This window comes from Camelus ferus, chromosome 10, assembly GCF_009834535.1.
Source record: "Camelus ferus isolate YT-003-E chromosome 10, BCGSAC_Cfer_1.0, whole genome shotgun sequence".
NCBI lineage: Eukaryota > Metazoa > Chordata > Mammalia > Artiodactyla > Camelidae > Camelus > Camelus ferus.
Genome location: NC_045705.1, coordinates 12912162 through 12931385, shown reverse-complemented (window position 1 = coordinate 12931385; position 19224 = coordinate 12912162). Strand labels below are relative to the sequence as shown.

General features: G+C 40.3%; 1 protein-coding gene across 3 annotated transcripts in view; it reads right to left on the bottom strand.

The window, feature by feature from the left end:
- Positions 1-14909, bottom strand: part of SLC17A6 (solute carrier family 17 member 6) — a 37993-nt gene extending 23084 nt beyond the window's left edge. Inside the window, exons 1-3 of one of the 3 annotated variants that reach the window (XM_006195094.3) lie at positions 13991-14909; positions 11012-11264; positions 9294-9412 (exon numbers count right to left, since the gene is read on the bottom strand). In XM_006195094.3, the coding sequence (XP_006195156.1) occupies positions 9294-9412; positions 11012-11264; positions 13991-14076 (458 nt within the window). In that variant the 5' untranslated portion in view covers positions 14077-14909. Of the gene's footprint in view, positions 1-9293; positions 9413-11011; positions 11265-11385; positions 11458-11853; positions 12047-13990 lie in introns of those variants that run through there. The other 2 variants (XM_032488372.1, XM_032488370.1) reach the window with 2 other exon arrangements.
- Between the last annotated feature and the right edge of the window lie 4315 nt (positions 14910-19224).

Genomic DNA, 19224 nt, shown 5'->3' with positions numbered 1-19224 from the left:
TATCCTAACAAACTTTGGACGCTGAGTTACCTTCACAGAATAACTGTAAGATGGCAGCTGTGGACTAGAATTAAGATTTACTCCTGTGAGTAATCCCTCACTTGAGATATTTCCTGAGTTCAAGTACATAGCCCAGTCTGGCCTCATCCTGAAGCCTTCCAAACAACACTCTGGTATCTCCTAAAACCAACTGCCATTACACTTTCTGTTCATCACAGCCTACTCATTAGCTTCTGAAACTACTGTCTTTGAAGCTCTGCCTTAAAAATTAAATTAGGTGGGGAGGCTTCAGAGGTGATATATTGTTCTCTTAAAGAATCTCCCCATTAATCAGTATTTAATGTAGTTATGTATGTTGTATTATGCTTGACAGTCATCATCTTTGTTTGGACTGATGTTATAAAAACAAATGAACAACCATAAACAATGAATATATTTTTGATATCTCAACAGACAAGGAAATAGATTATGTACTAAGAAACATTGACTATTCATGAGTTATATTATTCCTAGTACTAGTCTCTACTTTGACACATAATTGCATTTCACAGCAATGTTGCCCTGAATATAATGCCCATCATTACAGGTTTTTCAAGTTTATCTGCTGATTAAGTCTAAAAATCAAAACCATGCAAATAAATAAATAATTTAAATTATTCCACAGCTATGCACTTTCCAATGGACTTAGCCCAGCACAAAGTAATACCGTATTTTTTTTAACAAAGAGACTATAAAAGTTTTTTTTTAAGAACACACAGAAATCTATTCAATAGGAGAAATATACTTAGTAAAGAAGCACATTGTTTGAAATCAGACATACTGGGGTTCATACCCCAGATCTTCCTCTTACCAGGTTGTGATCTTTGGGAAAATAACTCTGGTATTCTGTTTTCAGTTCTCTCATCAGTAAAACAAGTATAAGAATGCCTGCCTTATAGAGTTGCTGTAAGGAAGAATGATAATATATATAAAAAGTTTAGTGATACGCATTTATTATTCTATTTAATTCTAATTGCATCTGCCTACTGAGATGGAGAACTAAGGAAATTATGAAGATGACATATTTCATATCTTCTCTCTTTCTTCCACCCGCTACAAGTGTACTGTTTAGGGAAAGGTAGAAATTTCATCTCTGAATGATCTACTTCAACTTGATCGGAAAGCTCTTCTGCTGGTCATTCACCCCTCTCCACATTTCATGATTAGAGCATCTTGTCAACGTTTCCCTGCCAAGGAGCTGACTTTCTATTTTCCCCCTACTTTATATCTAAAAGCTGGATTTCTGGACCCTTTTGAACTCTGGGGAAGGAGATGGCTGTCTTCTACTCCAGCATAAAATGAAGCAGGCTTGCTACTGCTTGAATTCATGGAGCATAAAGAGAACGTGTGTGCTGTTTTCCAGGTTTGTTTTTAGAACCCTTTTGTCTTTTGAAATTCCACTGTGGATTTTTTCAGGAGCAATTTCATTGTTTCTCTATAGGCTAAATGTTAACATTTAAATCATATAAAATAATAACGTAGTTTATCTGAGAATGTTTTAGTGAGTTGGTGATTCTAGAACAGAGCTTTAAGAATCTAGTCAATATAATTCACCAATTACACACTTGTAAAATTAATCTGACTTCTGATTTGTATTTTGGGTTTTGTTTTGTTTTTTACTTTATAATCCATTTCAATTAAGAAAACTCGCTAAAGGTCTGATCACTGCTTCTAAGTAAAGGTCAATAATGTGTGGGGAAATAAAGAAATACTATATTTTCATTAAAAAAAAAAGCCATCAGTGAAAATCTTAGCAAATGACACTAATTTTTAAGCCATAAACTAAACTAAAATATTGCTTTTGCTGAACAAATAGTCAAACTATATAATTATTAGATAAATATTACTGAACTTGAAGTTCTAAATAGTAAGATGAATCTGAACTAAAGTGACATTTCATTCTGTTTAAAGCCCCTCTCCATATAATTGGCAGCTAAAGTGGTGCCTTAAAGACCCACTCCTGGTGTGAACATAAGTCAGAGATGGGCTATCAGTAATTGAATTGAGAAAAAGAAAAGCGAAGAAATATGCTTACTAAATATGAAAATCTTAATTTTTCTATCTTCTCACAAGATTGGAAACTGGTAGGTGCTCTCAGTTTCTCAAAGAACATCATTACAATCTCTGAGAGATAAAGTAAGGGCCATTTCCTTATTAAGATTGCTTTTCGAAATGATAAACCACTTGAAAGCTACTTAAAATTGTTGTTTGCCTCATGACTTCCTCTGCAGCAAGTGACATGCTAAAATGAATACAATTTGCTTATTTTCAAGTTAAAATCTAATTTTGCTTTTTCCCTGCTTGTTACACACACACACACACACACACACACACACACACACTCCAGAGTTCTTAAAATGATTATATGTAAGAGAATATTATTTCACACTGTAAGACATAGAAAAGAAGTGTGTGTTTGTGTGTGTGTGTGTGTGTGTGCACTTTTGAAAGGGGCTTGGGGAGAGAAGGCGCTATATTACTAGACAGATGCCAGATTTGCAAGGCATATAGTATTCCTGATACAGAAATGTTTAGAAAGCGAATGCAGTTGCTGAAAACCAGCATCACACTCTGTCTGATGATTAACATTCATTGTGACCCAGAGTGAGCTGGCTGTGAAATCCCCAGTCATATTCTTTTTCTGTGACCCATAGCCACAAACACCCTCACATATCAAGGCCACCCCACAAGAATTTGCCCAGAAGAGGTGACAAGAACACTGGGGACTTGTCACTTCTACCGATAATATCTATTTTCCTGGAATCAATCCATCAATTTCCGTTTGGGCAAGGGCTTGTCACTTAACAGGGAACTAGTGTTCCTCACCCCAGGTGTGGCACTAATCCTCTCCTACAGGGTCTGTACGAATAGACTGATTCAGGCTGTTTAATGGATTTAATCTAATCAAATCAGGGCTAGGGTGCCTCCCTTTGTCACATCTGACGGCCCCACTCCCAAATTAAAAAAGGAATACACAAGCACAAGCCAGCCCTCTGGGTCCCTTGATACATCATTATGCTGTAAAAATGACTTCATCACTCATGACAGAGAAATGAGACAGCCCCAACAGTGGCATATGGTAGCAGAGAATCATTTTGCCAGCTGCCCACCGGACTCTCTCCACCCTCAAAATCATGTCCCTCCCATCGAGAGGCTGCTTCTGCACTGCGGTTGAAGGATGTGGCAGCCGCAGGGAAGCCAGAGCTGGTCGGGGGAGAGGAGAGGAGGATGGAAAGAGAGGGAAGCTCATGGCAGCAAACCACGTGCAAGCCCTCAGGGAGCCCCTCCTCCCCGATACATCTATTCATCTCCCGGAAAGGGTATTTTCTTTTGTCAGAAAAAGAAGGCCTCTTCTGCATCGCCCCAGATCCCTAACCTACAGAGTCCACAACGGGGAGACCACTTGATGTTTTTGATAGGCAGCTAGGTGGGTGAAATAGAGATAGGCACCTCTGTCTCTGAAAGACTGGATGACTAGAAACCCATTCCATCATAGCAGGGTGGTGTTTCTTGCAGTAGACTTTGTGTTCATAGTCTGAATTATTTTCTCATCAAAAGGAATCTGCAAATGTTTCTCACTGGAAGGGTTAAGAAGCTCCTGCTTGCAATAGATGTTGCAATAGATGGGTAAGTATAGAGGGGAAAAGATGATTAGATAGATAGATAGATAGATAGATAGATAGATAGATAGATAATAGTTTGGTGATGAGACTTAAAAATTAATTTCCCATACTTATTCTAATAAATAAAGCACATCTTCATTATCTTTATTTCTGTGAAAGAAAAAGACAAAACAACCAGCAAAATTATTCCTTTCTAGGCTTAAATATGAAGATGTTGTGTTTAAAATATCTTTGCTCCTCTTTCTGAAAATCATTCTCACAAGAGGATTTTTCATAATAAGGCAAGCCAGAATATTTACCTAAAGCATATCAGATTTCACTTTTATAAATGCAAATGCACATTAGTAAACAGTTTCATAATCCATGCATTAGAACTTGTTCACTTTTAAGTATAAATCCTCTCTCTTCTATATCAGGAGTACGAATTGAGTTGTATCAATCAAAAGCACAAGGAAGAACCTCTTCTTTCTTGTAGGAAAAAAGGTCTACACTATCCCAGTCACTTTCAAACCTCAGCAGTCTTCAAGGAGCTCAAACTGCCAAATAGTTGGGTCAGAAGAAAAGTTCCAAATACCACATTTTCTCCCTCAGGAAAAAACCACACTATTTGTTTAAGTCATTATCAAGTTTGGATTTTGCCTTTTGCAGGGGACAGAAGAGAATCACTCACGTTATGGCCAAATCATTTGGGAGCCAGCACACACACAAAAATACAGTGTGTTTCTCCTGCCACAAAAATCTAAGGATCCCTTGGGCCTGCTAAGGCTTCTGTCTCTAATTCGTGGCTTTCTGTCCTGGATTTGGGGTGTGATAGATTGTATGTACTCATTCAGAGAGCAGAGGGCTCAGCTTGCTGCTGAAAGCGAACTTGGTGATGAAGCAGAAAACAGGAGGTAGAGGTGGTAAATGTCAATGTAGAGCTAGCCTGTGGTCGTGCACTACTAGACACCTGAGCTTCGATCAAAATTCCTTTGTGACTTTGATCAAGTCACCACCTCCCTGATGCTCTGTTTCCTTCCCTGGTCTATAAAGTGAAAGGCCTAGATTAGACGAGCCCTGTCCAGTTCTAATATGGTTTTTTTTCTGTTACAGAGACTTCACTATATGCTGTAGATACATGTGATCCTCATTTTCTTACCTGAAAAAAATAACTATTTTCTCTTTATCAAATAGTAAAGTTAGAAACCCAAGAAATACCTGAAAAGATAAATTGTCGTACTAGAAAGTGAAACCTTGTTGAATAAAGGATAGGGGTGGGGGAAAGTCATCTGTAATTTTCAACAGTGAAGTCCACCCTCAGACTTAAATGGATTTCTCTAAGTGCAATTATAATGCCTGGCTAGAATTCAAAGACTGCTTACACTGAGTTACTACACTGTCTCTACACCCTTGGCTAAAAATATTTTTTGAGACAGCTCTTTACAAAGCCTCCGAATGAGACAAATAGCATTTTCAGTGAATAATAATTTTACTGTGAATAATGTGTATGGAAAGGTAATTTTAAAAGCATAAATATGACATGTGAGAAGAGGTGTTTTTTTAATCACAATAGAAATAATCTTTTTACATTACTATTACTTAGGGCAAATTTAAACACAAGTGATTCTGAATGATCATAAAAATTTCTTCTTTCAATTTTTTTTTCTGAATTTAAGATGTTATTAGAAATAAATGATAACAGCCAATGATTATTGAGTGTCAGGCATTTCTAAGAACCTTACACGTATTCTCTTATTTATTGCTCATGATGCTTATATCAGGCAGATACTTTTATTAGCCCTCTTTCGTAGAAATATAAACTGAGGTTCGGAGAAGTTAAATACTGTTCTATGTTACTCAGTTATGAAGTAATACATTCAGGAGTATCAACCCATATGATTGGGCTTTAGAGCCTGAATCTTAACCACTATGTGATATTACCTTTTTTTTTTTTTTAAGCCCAGAACAGTTTATTGTGATGTTTATTTTATTTACTTCCCAAGTATCTGTCATGGGCCGGGGACTTTTTGAGATGCTAGACATGAAGTGGTGAAAATGCATGGATAAAACTACCTGCACTGGTATAGCTTATATTTTATTGGCAGTCATTAAACAAACAGATAAATAAGTAAAATATTGGTATGACAGTTGGCAATTAAGTGCTCCATAAAAAAAAATTAAAGCAAGTTTGGGAAATCAGGACAGGCGCAGAATGAGGAAATTTTAAAAATAGGGCTTAAATAATACTACCACCTAGACAGAAGCAGGAATAGTCCTTGTGAATAAGATGTTGTCCATTAAAAACATAATGTTGACCAATCTTCCTTTGGTAAATCTGACCTTGGTTGGTTATGCCTTTGTGAAAATTCTGTCATTTCTCCCATTAAATACTTGCCCAGGCTCCTCATCAATCTCTAAATGCAAGACAGAGTTTTTAGCAATTTCACTTTTGTCAGTATCTGGATTACTTTAAGCCCTATGCTCTTTATTGCTTAAAGACAAAGTTAATTTTCCCCCAATACCTTTTTATCGCTGTATTAAATATGTTTTCATCTAAAAACATTTCAGATTTTGTAAGGAGTCTCTCTTTGATTCCCCACCCTAAGGCCCTCCCTGGAGATGACCAAGTTTTCCTTCCCAGGTTGTGCAATAGCCCCTTAAGGAAAAACAAAAGGAAAAAATGACATAAGAGCTCCCTTGGGAGACCCAGTTTCCTTTCCCTGTGACTCGCCCTCTTCCTTCTCTCAATGAGCAGGAAAGCAAGACTCCTTAGAGTTTGAACAGAACAAGGACCAAGGATCTGTATTCTGACTGAGGGTGGGGCTGCTCTTGTTTAATCCACGAAATGCAGCAGCCAAATCATGGATGCTTGTTTTTCACTGAGAAATTTGCCGGGAGGTGTAACCTGAAGCCCTTCTCTCTGGAGGAGCTGTCTCCACACACCTTGGTTCCTCTACTCCAGTTCCGCCCACAACGGTGATGGCAAACACTTTCCAAAGTGAGCTTCTTTTACACCTAGAGGGAAAGGAATCTGTCCCCAGTATCCCACTCTGGGGAAATCTTGTTCTATTATTAAGTGATCTATAGGGAGACTGGGCATACGCATATTGGTGGAAAACTGGCCTTGCTGTGTTGTTTTTACTGTTTGTGGAAAAGGATCAAAATAAGAAATATACATCTTTCAAACCAATTCTAAAAATCTCTCAGATTTTGTGTTAAAAAAAAAGAGTCTTCTAAGATAAAATTTTATGTAGCATGCACAGGACTAATTGGACATTCACCAACATTTTAATAATAGATGTCCTGGGTGATTAAATTATTTATTGTTTTTTAAATTATCCTCCTTAATGTGCTTTTCTTATTTGTTATGTAACACTTGTATAATTGGAAAAGGTAGTGTTAGACATTTGTAAGCCTGTTTTCACAGGAGGCTTCCACTGTATTTAAAATGTTTTGTTATAGTCTTCAGACAATGAAGCAAATATGTAAAAATCCTAAAATGTAATTGGGAAGTGAGTCTTTAATCTTCTATTGGTTCATAATATTTTACAATAATAAATTTTGACTCTATTTTTCTCATTCTTGGAGAACACAAAACATTGTATGTAAAAATATTAAGTTTCTCTCTCTTAAGTACTCATTTAAATGTGAGGTGATTTGGGACACAAATGAGAATCCTAAAATTTAAAAATTTTTCCTTTGAGGAAAATCTACCAAATAAATTAAAACCTGAGTCAGCATCAGTCTGTTCTTTCCTAGACAGGACACAAATGATAGCAATGAGCTTGCATTTTTTTTTTTTTTTAAACAGGAAAACCTGTTTACTGACCTCCCAGTGTTAGAAAGAGGGAAACCAAGAGCATCCCTGGTGTTTTTTCCTGGCAGGAATATGTTAGCATTTTAACATTTGGCAAGCTGAAGACTTCGACACTGAAAAAAACTTAAAGGCATAGCCATTATATTTTTATTTCATATTACATTGTGTTTCCTACTTTGTGGGCTTCCCCCCCCCCCTTTTTGGTGAATTGTTGGATCTTTTTTTTCCACTGAAGTGAGAATATTTTATATACATATGTTTGGAGTATTTCTCTGGGAAGTTTATTTTGTTTTAGAAAATATATTTAGGAAATATCAATCAATATCAAAATCAAGACACTATGCATTAGGGATATAAAAGCCCAAAATGTAGCATGTTCATTACCAGTAATATTTAAGGGGTTACTTCCTTTCAATTTTTCTGCCCTTTATCAATTTCTTCTTTGATTTTTCCTATCCATACAATTGGGTTCTCTATACAGTTAATAATTTTCGATTTAAACTGATACCTTTCTTAAAAGAATGTTTTGTCTCCTGTTGGGACTGAGTACTACCCATCATAATGTCAGGGTAAAGACAATATTCAAAAGGCACTATTCCTCATCTATTGCACTCTCCTTTTGACATTTTGAAGGACAGTCCAAAAATCCTCACCCTAGGAGCATTAAGCCTAAAATAAATTTCCAAGAACTTCTCCCAAGGCTTTGGAGATGACTGAGAAATCTTGGGCAGGAAGACACTTCGAGTGAATGGAACTGTAGGTGACAAAAGCCACGGACAGGCCTGGGAGATTTCACTGAGAGATATGGATAGACCAGTTTAGGAAAGCAGAGAGAAGATCAAGACTAAAGAGGTGCCCAGTTTCAGATTACTTCCCAGGAAAGCTTAACCTTTTGGGGGGAGGGAGAGGGGAAAAGTCATAGGTACAGGGGCTAAAGGAAGACCAGAAGTCTTTACTTGGGCTCTCTATGCAGCAAGACCGGGAAGGGCCAGTGCATCCGTTCTTTCTTAGCTTAACATTTAGATTTAAGGAGCATTTAGTTTTTTATCATCCTACACACAATGAAGTGAATGAGGCTGCTTCTCTCTCTCCAATGGCCAGGCTGTGCTCCTTGACCCCAAACCCCATCAGTCCTTCTGTTTCATATTTCGAGGTGCCTCTGCAGGTGGCGCTGGGGGCACTCCTGAGAGCTGGCGCTAGGACCTCGGCTGCTGCCACCACCGCAGCCAGACTGGAGGCCGCTGGACGCAGCTGAGCTCCCTCCCCACCCCCGCCCCTACTCAGCGGAGCTCATTAACAGGTGGAATCGCACCCGGGCGCCTGAAATCCCGCCTGGCTCCATGGAAACAAATCTTACAGACCCACAGCTCCATGTGGGCGGGTTCCCCGGAGGGGCTTTCGACGCTCCCTACGGGCAGGTCGGCATCGCTGGGAGCAGGGACACCCGAGGGATGCGCAAACCAGAGCACAGTGACACCCCCCCCCCCACCTCTTTGTGCTTCGGCGGCTTTCTCAGCTCCGCCCGCTCCACGCCTACCCTCAGCTCCTACAGGACTTAAGCCACCGCGACCCTTTCGCCAAAAGCCAGTTCCGCGAGAGCAGTGAGGAGACGGCGGCAAGGTGCGCCCGCCCTGGAGAGCCCAAATCCTTTGGGGCACCTTATTGTGGAAGGAGGTATCGCGTTCCAAACCCGAGAGAGGGTTCCAGGGGACTAGGAGACCTCACTCGAGAGTTCCCAACCTCCACGAGGCTGTCATCCCTGCCCCCAGCCAATGCTGTCCCTCGGAGGGTACCAGTCCCACCTCCCCCTCCACCCGCCAGGCCCGGCGCGTTACCTGTTGGCTGCCAGCCGAGAAGCAATGTAGCCGCCCGGAATCTGGGTGATGATGTAGCCCCAAAAGAAGGAACCGTGGATCATTCCCACGGTTTCCGGGTCCCAGTTGAATTTGGCTTTCTACGGTAGTGGGGGAAAAAACAGGTGGAGGGAGAGAGTAGAGTCAGTGCTTGGGCTGAAATTCACGTTCCATATCTCGGGCTGAAGAGCCCTTCCCAACCGGGGATCTCCCTGCATTCCGGGCGTGGGGGTAACTTAATTTTCGTTTCCTAACAAAACTGACTCGATACCTTCTTACAAAGAATAAACGCCTCTTTTAACTTAAAAAAAATCGTGCTCATTTCAAACGGATTATGTAGTGAAGCTGGGCCCCCTGACTTTGCTCCCCGACAACTGTCAGGCAGGTCGGATCACCTCGATGAACGAGGAGTTATCAGGGCTTGGGTTTGGGAAATTACGACTCTCTACTAAGAGATTCCATTCTCTGGCTGAGGATAGAGACTCGTGGCGGGAGTTCCTTTAGCCGACGTCGACCCTGTGAGGACACAGTAGTGGAATCGCTTGGAGAATAGAAGCCAACTAGGGAAATTCTGAGGAAGGAAGGTGGGAGCTTGAGATGGGAGGTACAGAAGGAAGTCTGAGGAGCTAGTGGGAAGAATGGTCCCTGCAAAATGGAGATGGGCGTTGGCCTCCGGAAAGATTTGCAGTAGCCAGGGGAACTTGGGGGAGTCAGTGGAGAGGAAGGTGTTGTTCAGGGGTGGTCCTAATAGCCGGAGAGGGGTGTGTCTGAAGGTCTCGGCCTAACTCCGCCCTTGCCAGCCTGGGCCACCGCACAAGGTGAATGTTACAGTACACTGGGGCGAACTAGCTGCACAGGAAAGGTGACGAAGAGCCCTTATCCCGCCTGGGGAACTGGGGACGTCCTTTTATCCCCTTTGAATAAAATTTTGAAACTAAACACACTTTGCAGGGTCTCTCGGAATACCCGAATCCCACCATGGCTCTCCGCTTTGCATTCACAGCCCGTCCCAAATATCTTCTCTCAACCCTTGCTCTGCCTGGCTTACGGTCACTCTGATCTCTAAACAGGAAGTCCCAATCCAAGGGTTTCTGCGACCTTGAGGTTGATCCTCCTGTCCCTAGGCGTCACCCAACGCACATCATAAGGTTACGGACTGGATTCCCAGTGACCCCAGACTGTCCTGCGCTGCGGCTCCTCTCTCTCCCCGCCAGTCATGTGGGCGGCTCCCAAAGGCTGGGCTCGATGGAAACTGCCGATAAGGGTGCACAGTTGTTTTGATTTGTTTTCTGGTTCTGTTTCATTTTGATTACTAAGAATGTTTGGAGAGAACTGGTGGAAGTCAAGGGGAAATTATAATTAATCTGCTGTTCTATTCCTCCAAGTAAAAGAAAAATATTTCGATCTAGATTTAGCGGACAAGGTTAAGCACCAGCTCCTTGGATGAAGTCACTCTCCTCAAAACCATAACGAACCAGACCCTGTTTTCCACTTTGCAGGGGAGAAAAGGAAGGCCCAGGGAGCGGAAGAGACTTGCTGCAGCGTGAAAAGGCAGGAGATAGCGCTATCGTGGCCCATCTTAGAAGGGCAGTGCTAGAGGGAGGTTGAGGGGGCAGCCAGGCTTTCCTCATCCAGTGGGGAAAGTGGGGTTCAAACTGGTGAAGCGGCTTTGCGACACCACCCGGCCGGCGCTCGCCCACCTCCTTGATGACCTTGCCCCCGCGGTGGATGGTGCTGTTGTTGACCATGTCCACGATGGCCACGCCCAGGTTGCAGCGGATGCCGAAGGAGATGCAGAAGCCCAGGCCGCTCATGATGGCGATGATGTAGCGACGCGGCAGGCCGAAGCACGTGCAGTCGCACAGCGGCGCCTTCTTCTCAGGCACCTCCAGGGGCTTCCCATCCTCCGTCAGCTCGATGGTCTCCCCGGTCTCCTGCTTCTTCTCCAGCACCCTGCGCGGCAGAGCGTGGGGAGGTAAAGGTGCGGCGGGTTAGGCACCCCCGACGCCCGCCCATTCCCAGTTCCCAGGAGCAATCAGGACTGGGGGGAGGGGCGCTGACCAGCTCCCCCTACCTCAGGAGTTAAGGTGCTGGAGCGGTACCAGGCTTCAGGACCTCCTGGGCTCTCTAGCCTTCTCGCAGTCCCCCCCCCCCCCCCCCAGGCAGCATTAACTTTAAAACCTTCTAGCCCATGGCAGCCAGTCCCCATCCCCTCGGGATCCACCCTACGGGCGCCTTGATTCACAGACACCTCCTTGATTCACAGATAGCTCCTGGGCCCTTCTTGCTGGGTCTGCAGTTTGTGAGGGAAGGGGCAACCCGAAAGGCGCCTTCTCAGCACCTGGGTAGATGCCTCCCACCCGCAGCGTTCTGTCAGAGACAGCCACTCAGCCGCCCGAGGGCTGCTCCGCTGCAGGCCCACGCACAGTCCTGCACCGGCTCTACCCCTTCCCTCCCAGCCAAGTTGAAGCTCTCCGGGTTGAGGAAGCCGGGATCCCGCCCCCTAGCTGAGCCTGGGACCCCCCGGGGACCAAGGCCTTTCCTGTCCGATGGGGTGGTCCGGTAACCACGGAGAAGGTCTGTGAACGCTCTCTGAGTGTCACTCTCTCTCTTCCCCTTCCTCCTGCCCCAGGGTGCCAGTTCAACGTTTCCTATCCTGTTACACTTCTTACTCTTTTCTCCCTTGTAACTTGAGTTTGAATCAAAGGCCTCCGAAGCATATGGCCGACACCTAAGCGTCCTACCGCCAGAACATGAATAATTAATTATTCACAATCTCGCGTCATTACTATCTCTGTTACAAACACCGAAAAATGCCATGGGCCCATTTCCAAAGACGTAAAATGCGACTCTCAGATATACGAATGCGCCCCCAAATCAACGCTTGTAAGATGTTCCACACCAAGGTAGAAGATCTCACATTTATGTTTTGTTTTGTTGTGTGTGTGTGTGTGTGTGTGTGTTTAATTTGCATAGTATTTCACAAGATTTCACCCTCTGATTCAATTCCTTTTAGGCTTTCGTCCTTGGTCCTTGCGGGAAGGGGATAAAGGAAAGCAGAGTGATGGGGAATGGTTTTACTAAAAGCTGATAGTGTTGTTCTGGTCCACAATATATCTGTGAAATATCTATTAAAAAGAAAAATGTGAATAGTAACGTACTTTGGGCCCCTGAGATGGATATTTAAACAAAGAACCTCCCCATTTATAATTGGCAGGTGTTTTTCAATCCACCATATAACTTATTTTTATGTGTGCCCTTTTAAATGATTATATCCACATACAATCATTTTCATACACACGGTAAAACAAATGAAAATTTTAGATTAGTTTCAAGAATGCATAGCTTGGGAGATGACTGTCAATCAATTTGAGACTATTAGAAGAAAAAAAAAAGTCAGACTTCCAAATTCTACAAAAGACCACCTGGGGAATAGATCATAAAGGACTAGATAGTATTCCTAAAGTCTAATCCCAACGTTAGAACACCTGACAATTTATTTATTCTGGGAGAGAAAAATTCAACTAATATGAATTTTTTTCACATTGGCTTCATATGCTCGTATATGCAAAGTTGAACTCTGCACCTGAGCTCCCCACCTGATGGCAGCTGGGATGTGAAAGAACAGCTCTTTCCAGGGCAGTTGCGGAACCGCAGGGCCCTTGCAGTATCAACTGCCGCATAGGTGCATGATGCTGCTTACAAAAAGCCCACCAGAACCAGAGAGATTTGGAAAATAGGGAGGTGCACTGGTCATTTTCTTTATATTTCCTATACATTTCCAAAGGCTTCTGTTTCCCAAATGTGAAAATTAGCACTCTCTTGGAATCGTTTATTCTTTTGTTTCTGCAATTTCTTCTTGATTTTGCTCATATTATTAAGAAACTGTGTATTCGTGTAATATTTTTGATAGGATTTAAACTTGTGAAATTGACAACATAATTAGTACAGTGACTACTGGTAAAATAAAATGTAATCATTTCCAGTACGTTCAAAGTCATTTTCCTGGTTATTAGTAGGGCTTTTCTTAAAAGTACTGTGGTATTTCCCTTTAGACTTCTACAAGAGGTCCAATAATTAAAAATACATATACTTTTTTTCAGATTTAGAGAGGACCTGCTTTAGTTATCAATTATTGATATATTGTGATTCTTCTTCCTTCAGTACAGAAGGAAGATTCCACTGAGGGCTTCTCTACTCAAGTGGCTTTGAAGCTGAGATACAGATTTCTTTTTGCCACTACTCTTAGGAATTTTCTTGGTTAATTTTTTTAGATGGTTGTGATTTTTTAAATTCATTTTTCTGCATCAAAGGAATTTAATTTGGTGTCACTATAAGCAACAAAAGAAAGGTTCTTTGAATAGGTGCAGACTATTTCACAACGGTAAAAGGGATAAATCCTCAGTAGGAAAGGGTAAGAATCTGCAGGTACTAAAACAAAATCACACACAGACATAAACACACACACAAACACAAAAACAGACAGGTTCATTTAGTGCAACATTCCTGAATTAATATGTCGGTTTCCGGAGCAGCTCAGCTTCAGCAATAAGCCAGGGGGGAAAAAAAGACTTTCTGATCATATTACATTCTGCCTAAGCAACCAGGGTTTAAGAAAATAGCTCTGTAGATTTTTTTCATGCTGAGTCCCAGGCAAACATAGGTTTCCTTTCCCTTACCTGTAGATCTGGCCGAGGGATTTTCCAGCAAAATTCTTTAGCCCTTCTTTTCCTGGGGTCAAAATCCTTTGTTTTACAGACTCCATTCTTGCAAAGCTTGGTGTCGGCTCTTGCCAAATTTAAATAGTGATCGCTATGAAAGGCGGGAGTTGCGCATGTTGTATTAATCGCTTAAGGTAGTTGTAGGTTTTTTCCTTCTCAGCAGAAAGGTATCGGTGTGGCTCTTGCAAGAGTGTGAGTGAGAGAGGGGAGGGAGAGTGAGAATGAGAATACAACAGGATAGCTGCCTGCAGCCCACGGGTTTCCTAATAGGAGAGTTGGTAGACACAATCAGAAAGTCTCATTGGAAGGGGAGGATCCGGTGGCAAAGGGCGCACGCAGTGCCATGGTATTCGGGCGGGTGCAGATGAGTCCTTGTCCTGGAAGTCAGTTCACTGAAAAACAATGTAAATTCCGGGTTTTAAAAGTCTTGTTTCTGTCAAATCTTCTGCCTTTTAAACGCTGGCGGAAATACCACAGAACCCTTCTGTAAAGGCAAAGTCAAATGAATAGCACTTTTTAAAATGGTGTCTTTGCTGTAAGGAGCAGAGCACTTCCAAAACTCATGGGAGCATCTTAGGTCTCAGGTGAGCGATGCTGCTATTAGTTTTTTCCTCCTTGCCCGTGATCTCCTCCCATCACGCCGGCGCAAATCTGCTCTGCGGTAGAGTCGAATTAAGATGGAGAAACCTTGCTGCTCTTTGAGGACGTGAGTAAATAACACACAGTTCTGATTTGGGCAGCGTCAGGAGGGTTTTTTTTTTCCCCCTCCAGCACGGCTGACAGCGCCTGCCTGGGCGCTTCCCCGTAAAATGGTTCAGCACCACGGACAGAGTACGTTTCAGGAAAAGGTGAGGCTTCCTTTGGCTGGCCAGGACGCCAACTTTCTAGGGGAATTGGGAGGATTGCCCTGATCAAGGACCATACCGGGGATCTTCAGGAATGGATGCTATGGAAACCAAGTGGGAAGATGTCATCATCGCCAGGGGCTGCAGGGAGAATGGTGCATTTGGCTCTGCAAGGGAGGAAGACTTTATTAAACATTGACAAGTAACTTCTAGTTTCCTATGTTTTGCCCAGCACGCTGATGCCAGCTCTGACAGTGTTGCAGGGAAGGGAGATTACAGCATATTTTACTGATGTTTGTGGTATTTTGGGCAACTAGGCTCCTTTGAATACAAAATATATGTAACAAAATGCATAATTATATTGTTCATGTGTTTTGTTTTAACCCATGGTAGGTAAGAAAAAAGAGAAGGAAGGAAGAGAGGGAAGAAGCAAGAAAGAGGGAGAGAGGGAAGGAGGGAGGCAGAGAGAGAGACAGAATAGAGAAATCAAAAAGAATAATTGCTCCTCAGTGCTCTTGGTTAAATAAAAGACAATCAGTTTAATATAAATTCCTTGGAATTTTAGGTTCCTTCACTTAACTACTTTTCAGCACACTGCTGAAATGTCAATATATGAAATTTGTGGCTATATCTTGTGACTGTTAACAAAATATCATTGATTATATTTTCAAGATTTATTTTAAATTACTTATAATCCTTTAAAGTGTAATTTTTATTTTGTACCATCTTCTCCTAAAGCTGAATTTTAGGTAAACATTCATGTAAGACATTTGTTTTCACATATATAGGTATAGTATCAATGAATCTATTTCATTAAACAAAGCGAGAAAACTATGCAAGCTTAATATTAATTATTAATGTACTCGACATGAATCACAAACCTCTTAGATGCAATTCAGGCAAATAGTTACAAAACAGATTGTCCTTGAACCACATTCTCAAAGTCAAAATCCTTGAAATTCCTTTAAGCCGACAGGGGGAGTGGATTTTTCTTTGGGATCCTGGGACCAAATCTCAGAAGTGTGGATCTAAATACAGAATTATGTAAGAATATACCCTGAATAGACCAAATAATACAATGGATATGTATGTGCTGAATGGATAGCTGAAAAACTTATCAAAAGTAGCTAGAACTATCCGCCATTATATCTGAATTATATTTTGTTATAAATGATAATAAAGAAAATGACACTGGAGGCATATTTCTCTTATTTTGATGTGTATTAAAATATATGTCTTCTATTATAATACTGAACAATATTTTTCTAAAGCTCTGGAATGTCTCAAAATAATATCTATCTCCAAAGGTGATCAGAAAAGGAAAACTCATTAAACTACCTCCTTCCAAACAAAAGAGTCAAGCTAGTTAGGAGTTGGAGCCGCCTAGTGCTCTTCAAAATATCTGTGTTTTTCAAATCTTTAGTGACCAAATTCATTAAATTTAATTCATCTAGGGATATCCATGATTTTGAAAATCTGGAAAGTTATATAAAAAATAGAAGTCAAATAAATATCTGTGAAGCTAGGATGGTGACATAAAACTGATTTTTCTTAGCATTCCTGACTGAGTTTCTCCCCAAATGACTAGAGATCTAAACCATGAGCAAAACTGATTGCTAAGTATTACATATATATAATAATATATGTAATATAATAAGTTGTGTGTATACACACACACACACACACACACACACACACACACACACACACATATAAAGGGGGCACCAAGCATGCAAATCCAACACAAAAGCATTATTTGTAGACTAAAATAATTACATTCACATTATTGAAATCAATGCCATTTGGCTCTCTCCTCCATTCTCTTGGTAACAGAGTGTCTGAATCAGAATTACTGCTATCACTGACTAAATATTGATTTACTTATTCTGAAAATATTTATTTATTGTTAAAAATTTCACTAGATTATGGGACTGTTCCCTGAAAGGTCTCACAAGATGCATGGGAAAGAAAGACATAAATACAATGACAAATACTTATGGGTGAAATTGGACAAGGTAAGTAACCCAGCCTGGGATTGAAAGTGTACAGAAAAGATGTCAGGAGGTGATGTTTCCTTGTCTGTCTTAATACTTGGAGAGAAACTTAGTCCAATAAAATGATGACAGCCCAGTGGAACTGGGTGGGGAAGGGTGGTGGTACTTGGAGAGCATCCCAGACAGAGGAGGCATCTTGAGCAAAGTCATAAAAGGAAAATGGTGTACATGGAAAATTACAAGAATTGTTATGAGGCTACAATTTAGGCTATTTTTAAGTTAGTAGCTACTCCCAATAAAAGAGACATATATTCAGATATTATTTACTAATCTAACAGATTTCCTTCATGTGTGGTCCCCAGTCCAAACACTTAACATACACTTTTGTGACTTTAAGTTCACCAGATTTATCTTTATGCAAAGAAGTATTAGTAGTTATGTATATGGTACTAATTTAAAGATATTGAAAAAATCTTCCATCCTCTGAACACCTTCCCTTACCCTCAATATCTTTCATCCAGTTTTAGCCTAAAATTGCATTATTGGACAATTCTTCCTCTATGAGAATTGTCCCCTTTTCCCAAGTACTCTTAGCAATGAAAGGAGAAGGTTTCATTGACTATAACTAATGTGTGTAGTGTGTTGTAATTTATGGATGACTTTCATTTACATGATCTCATTTATTCCTTACTAATTCTTCAGACTAAGAAAATTTCATTCCCAGTTTTTTTTTTAATTATTATTCCTAGTTTATTGAGGAGGGAAATGAGATTTAATGAATTGTCTGAAGTCATGCAACCAGTGATGAAGAATCAACATGGGTTAGAGTGGTTTCACACAATGTAAGTTCTTGTTAAAATACAGATTTTGATTCAACAGCTCTATAGTGGAGCCCAAGATTTGGCAATTCTAAGTTTCCAGGCTGTGCCCTGGGTCACAATTTGAATATCAATGGTGTAGAGTATGAAACATGAAATCAGCTGACCTGCATTTGGGTTCTGATTCTGCTGATTATCCTCCCTGCAACTTTGAATCAATTATTTAACCTTAATAAACTTCAGTTTCCTTATTGTACAAATGAAAGCTTATAGTAAGTGATCCCACGCATCCTGTCCCCTTGTAAAATTCTATGACTTTTTCATTAATTTATTCATTGTTATAAAACCGTTTTTCTTCATTTCTTCCACTGTAAGATATTCCTATTGTATTTGAGCTAAAAAGCTAATAATGAACTGAAAAAAATGCCAATAATGTAGAGAAATATATTTCTTTTTGAAAGTCCTATCTTATATATTTAAAGAGTCAATTTATTGCTTGTGTTTTACTGAGTAGATATTAAGTTTTATATACAATTGTTTAAATAATTGTTATCATAGCATTCGTTGAAATTTACATAAGATATTACCCAATAGCAATGTTATAAGTTTGCTTTTGTTTATGTTTTTGTGTCAGGAAATACTTTTTGAGAGGTCATTTAAATGTCTTGCAAATGTTGCCCTCTGGTGGAAGGATATGTTATCATTTTAGCAGTAATTGTAGTCCTTAATCCTGTGATTAAAAACTCTTCCTTCGTTTCTTTCTCTCTTTCTCTCTCTCTCCCTTTCTTTCTTTCTTTCTTTCTTTCTTTCTTCTTTCTTTCTTTCTTTCTTTCTTTCTTTCTTTCTTTCCTTCCTTCTTTCTTCCTCCTCCCACTTCTCCTCCTTCTTTTTTGGTACTTATTGAATTAAAATTTATACTTATAAATCAGAAGTATCCTTTGTGGCCAATATGTTTGTAGTTGCCTGACCAAGTACTAAATATCCTTAGAAATAATTCTGTTGTCTGGGAATCCCTCAGTTAATGACTGAGTCATTATAAAGAAACTTCACTCTGTTAAGATTAAGAAATGACATTGTAATCACCAGGAGAAAAATGGCTTAAAGTTTCTAAACCCAATAGAATACATTGTGATAATTTTATTAATATTTTGAAATAATAATGTAAGTTTGATACGTTTCCTTTCTCACCACCAAATATATATGTATATTTATATATGTATTCATATATTTATTTAAACGCATCTTAATTAATGCTATTTATAAGTCATTGCTAAGGTGTTTTAAGGAAAATTTATTTCAAAACAATATTTCAAGATGTCTAATTCTAAGGCTGTTTTGAGTGCAACATTTTCTATTGATTGTCAACAAATACTCACTTAACAGGTATTTGCGCCCACTGTAGGCTAGGTGCCTTTCTGAGGTATAGTAAACCAGTTAACACAGTTTTATAGCTGTCTATAACAGATGTACAGAGTGTACGTTCCTAAAGAGGAAGCTGCTTTGGAAAGCTTTTTTATTGTATGGCTTTATTTGAC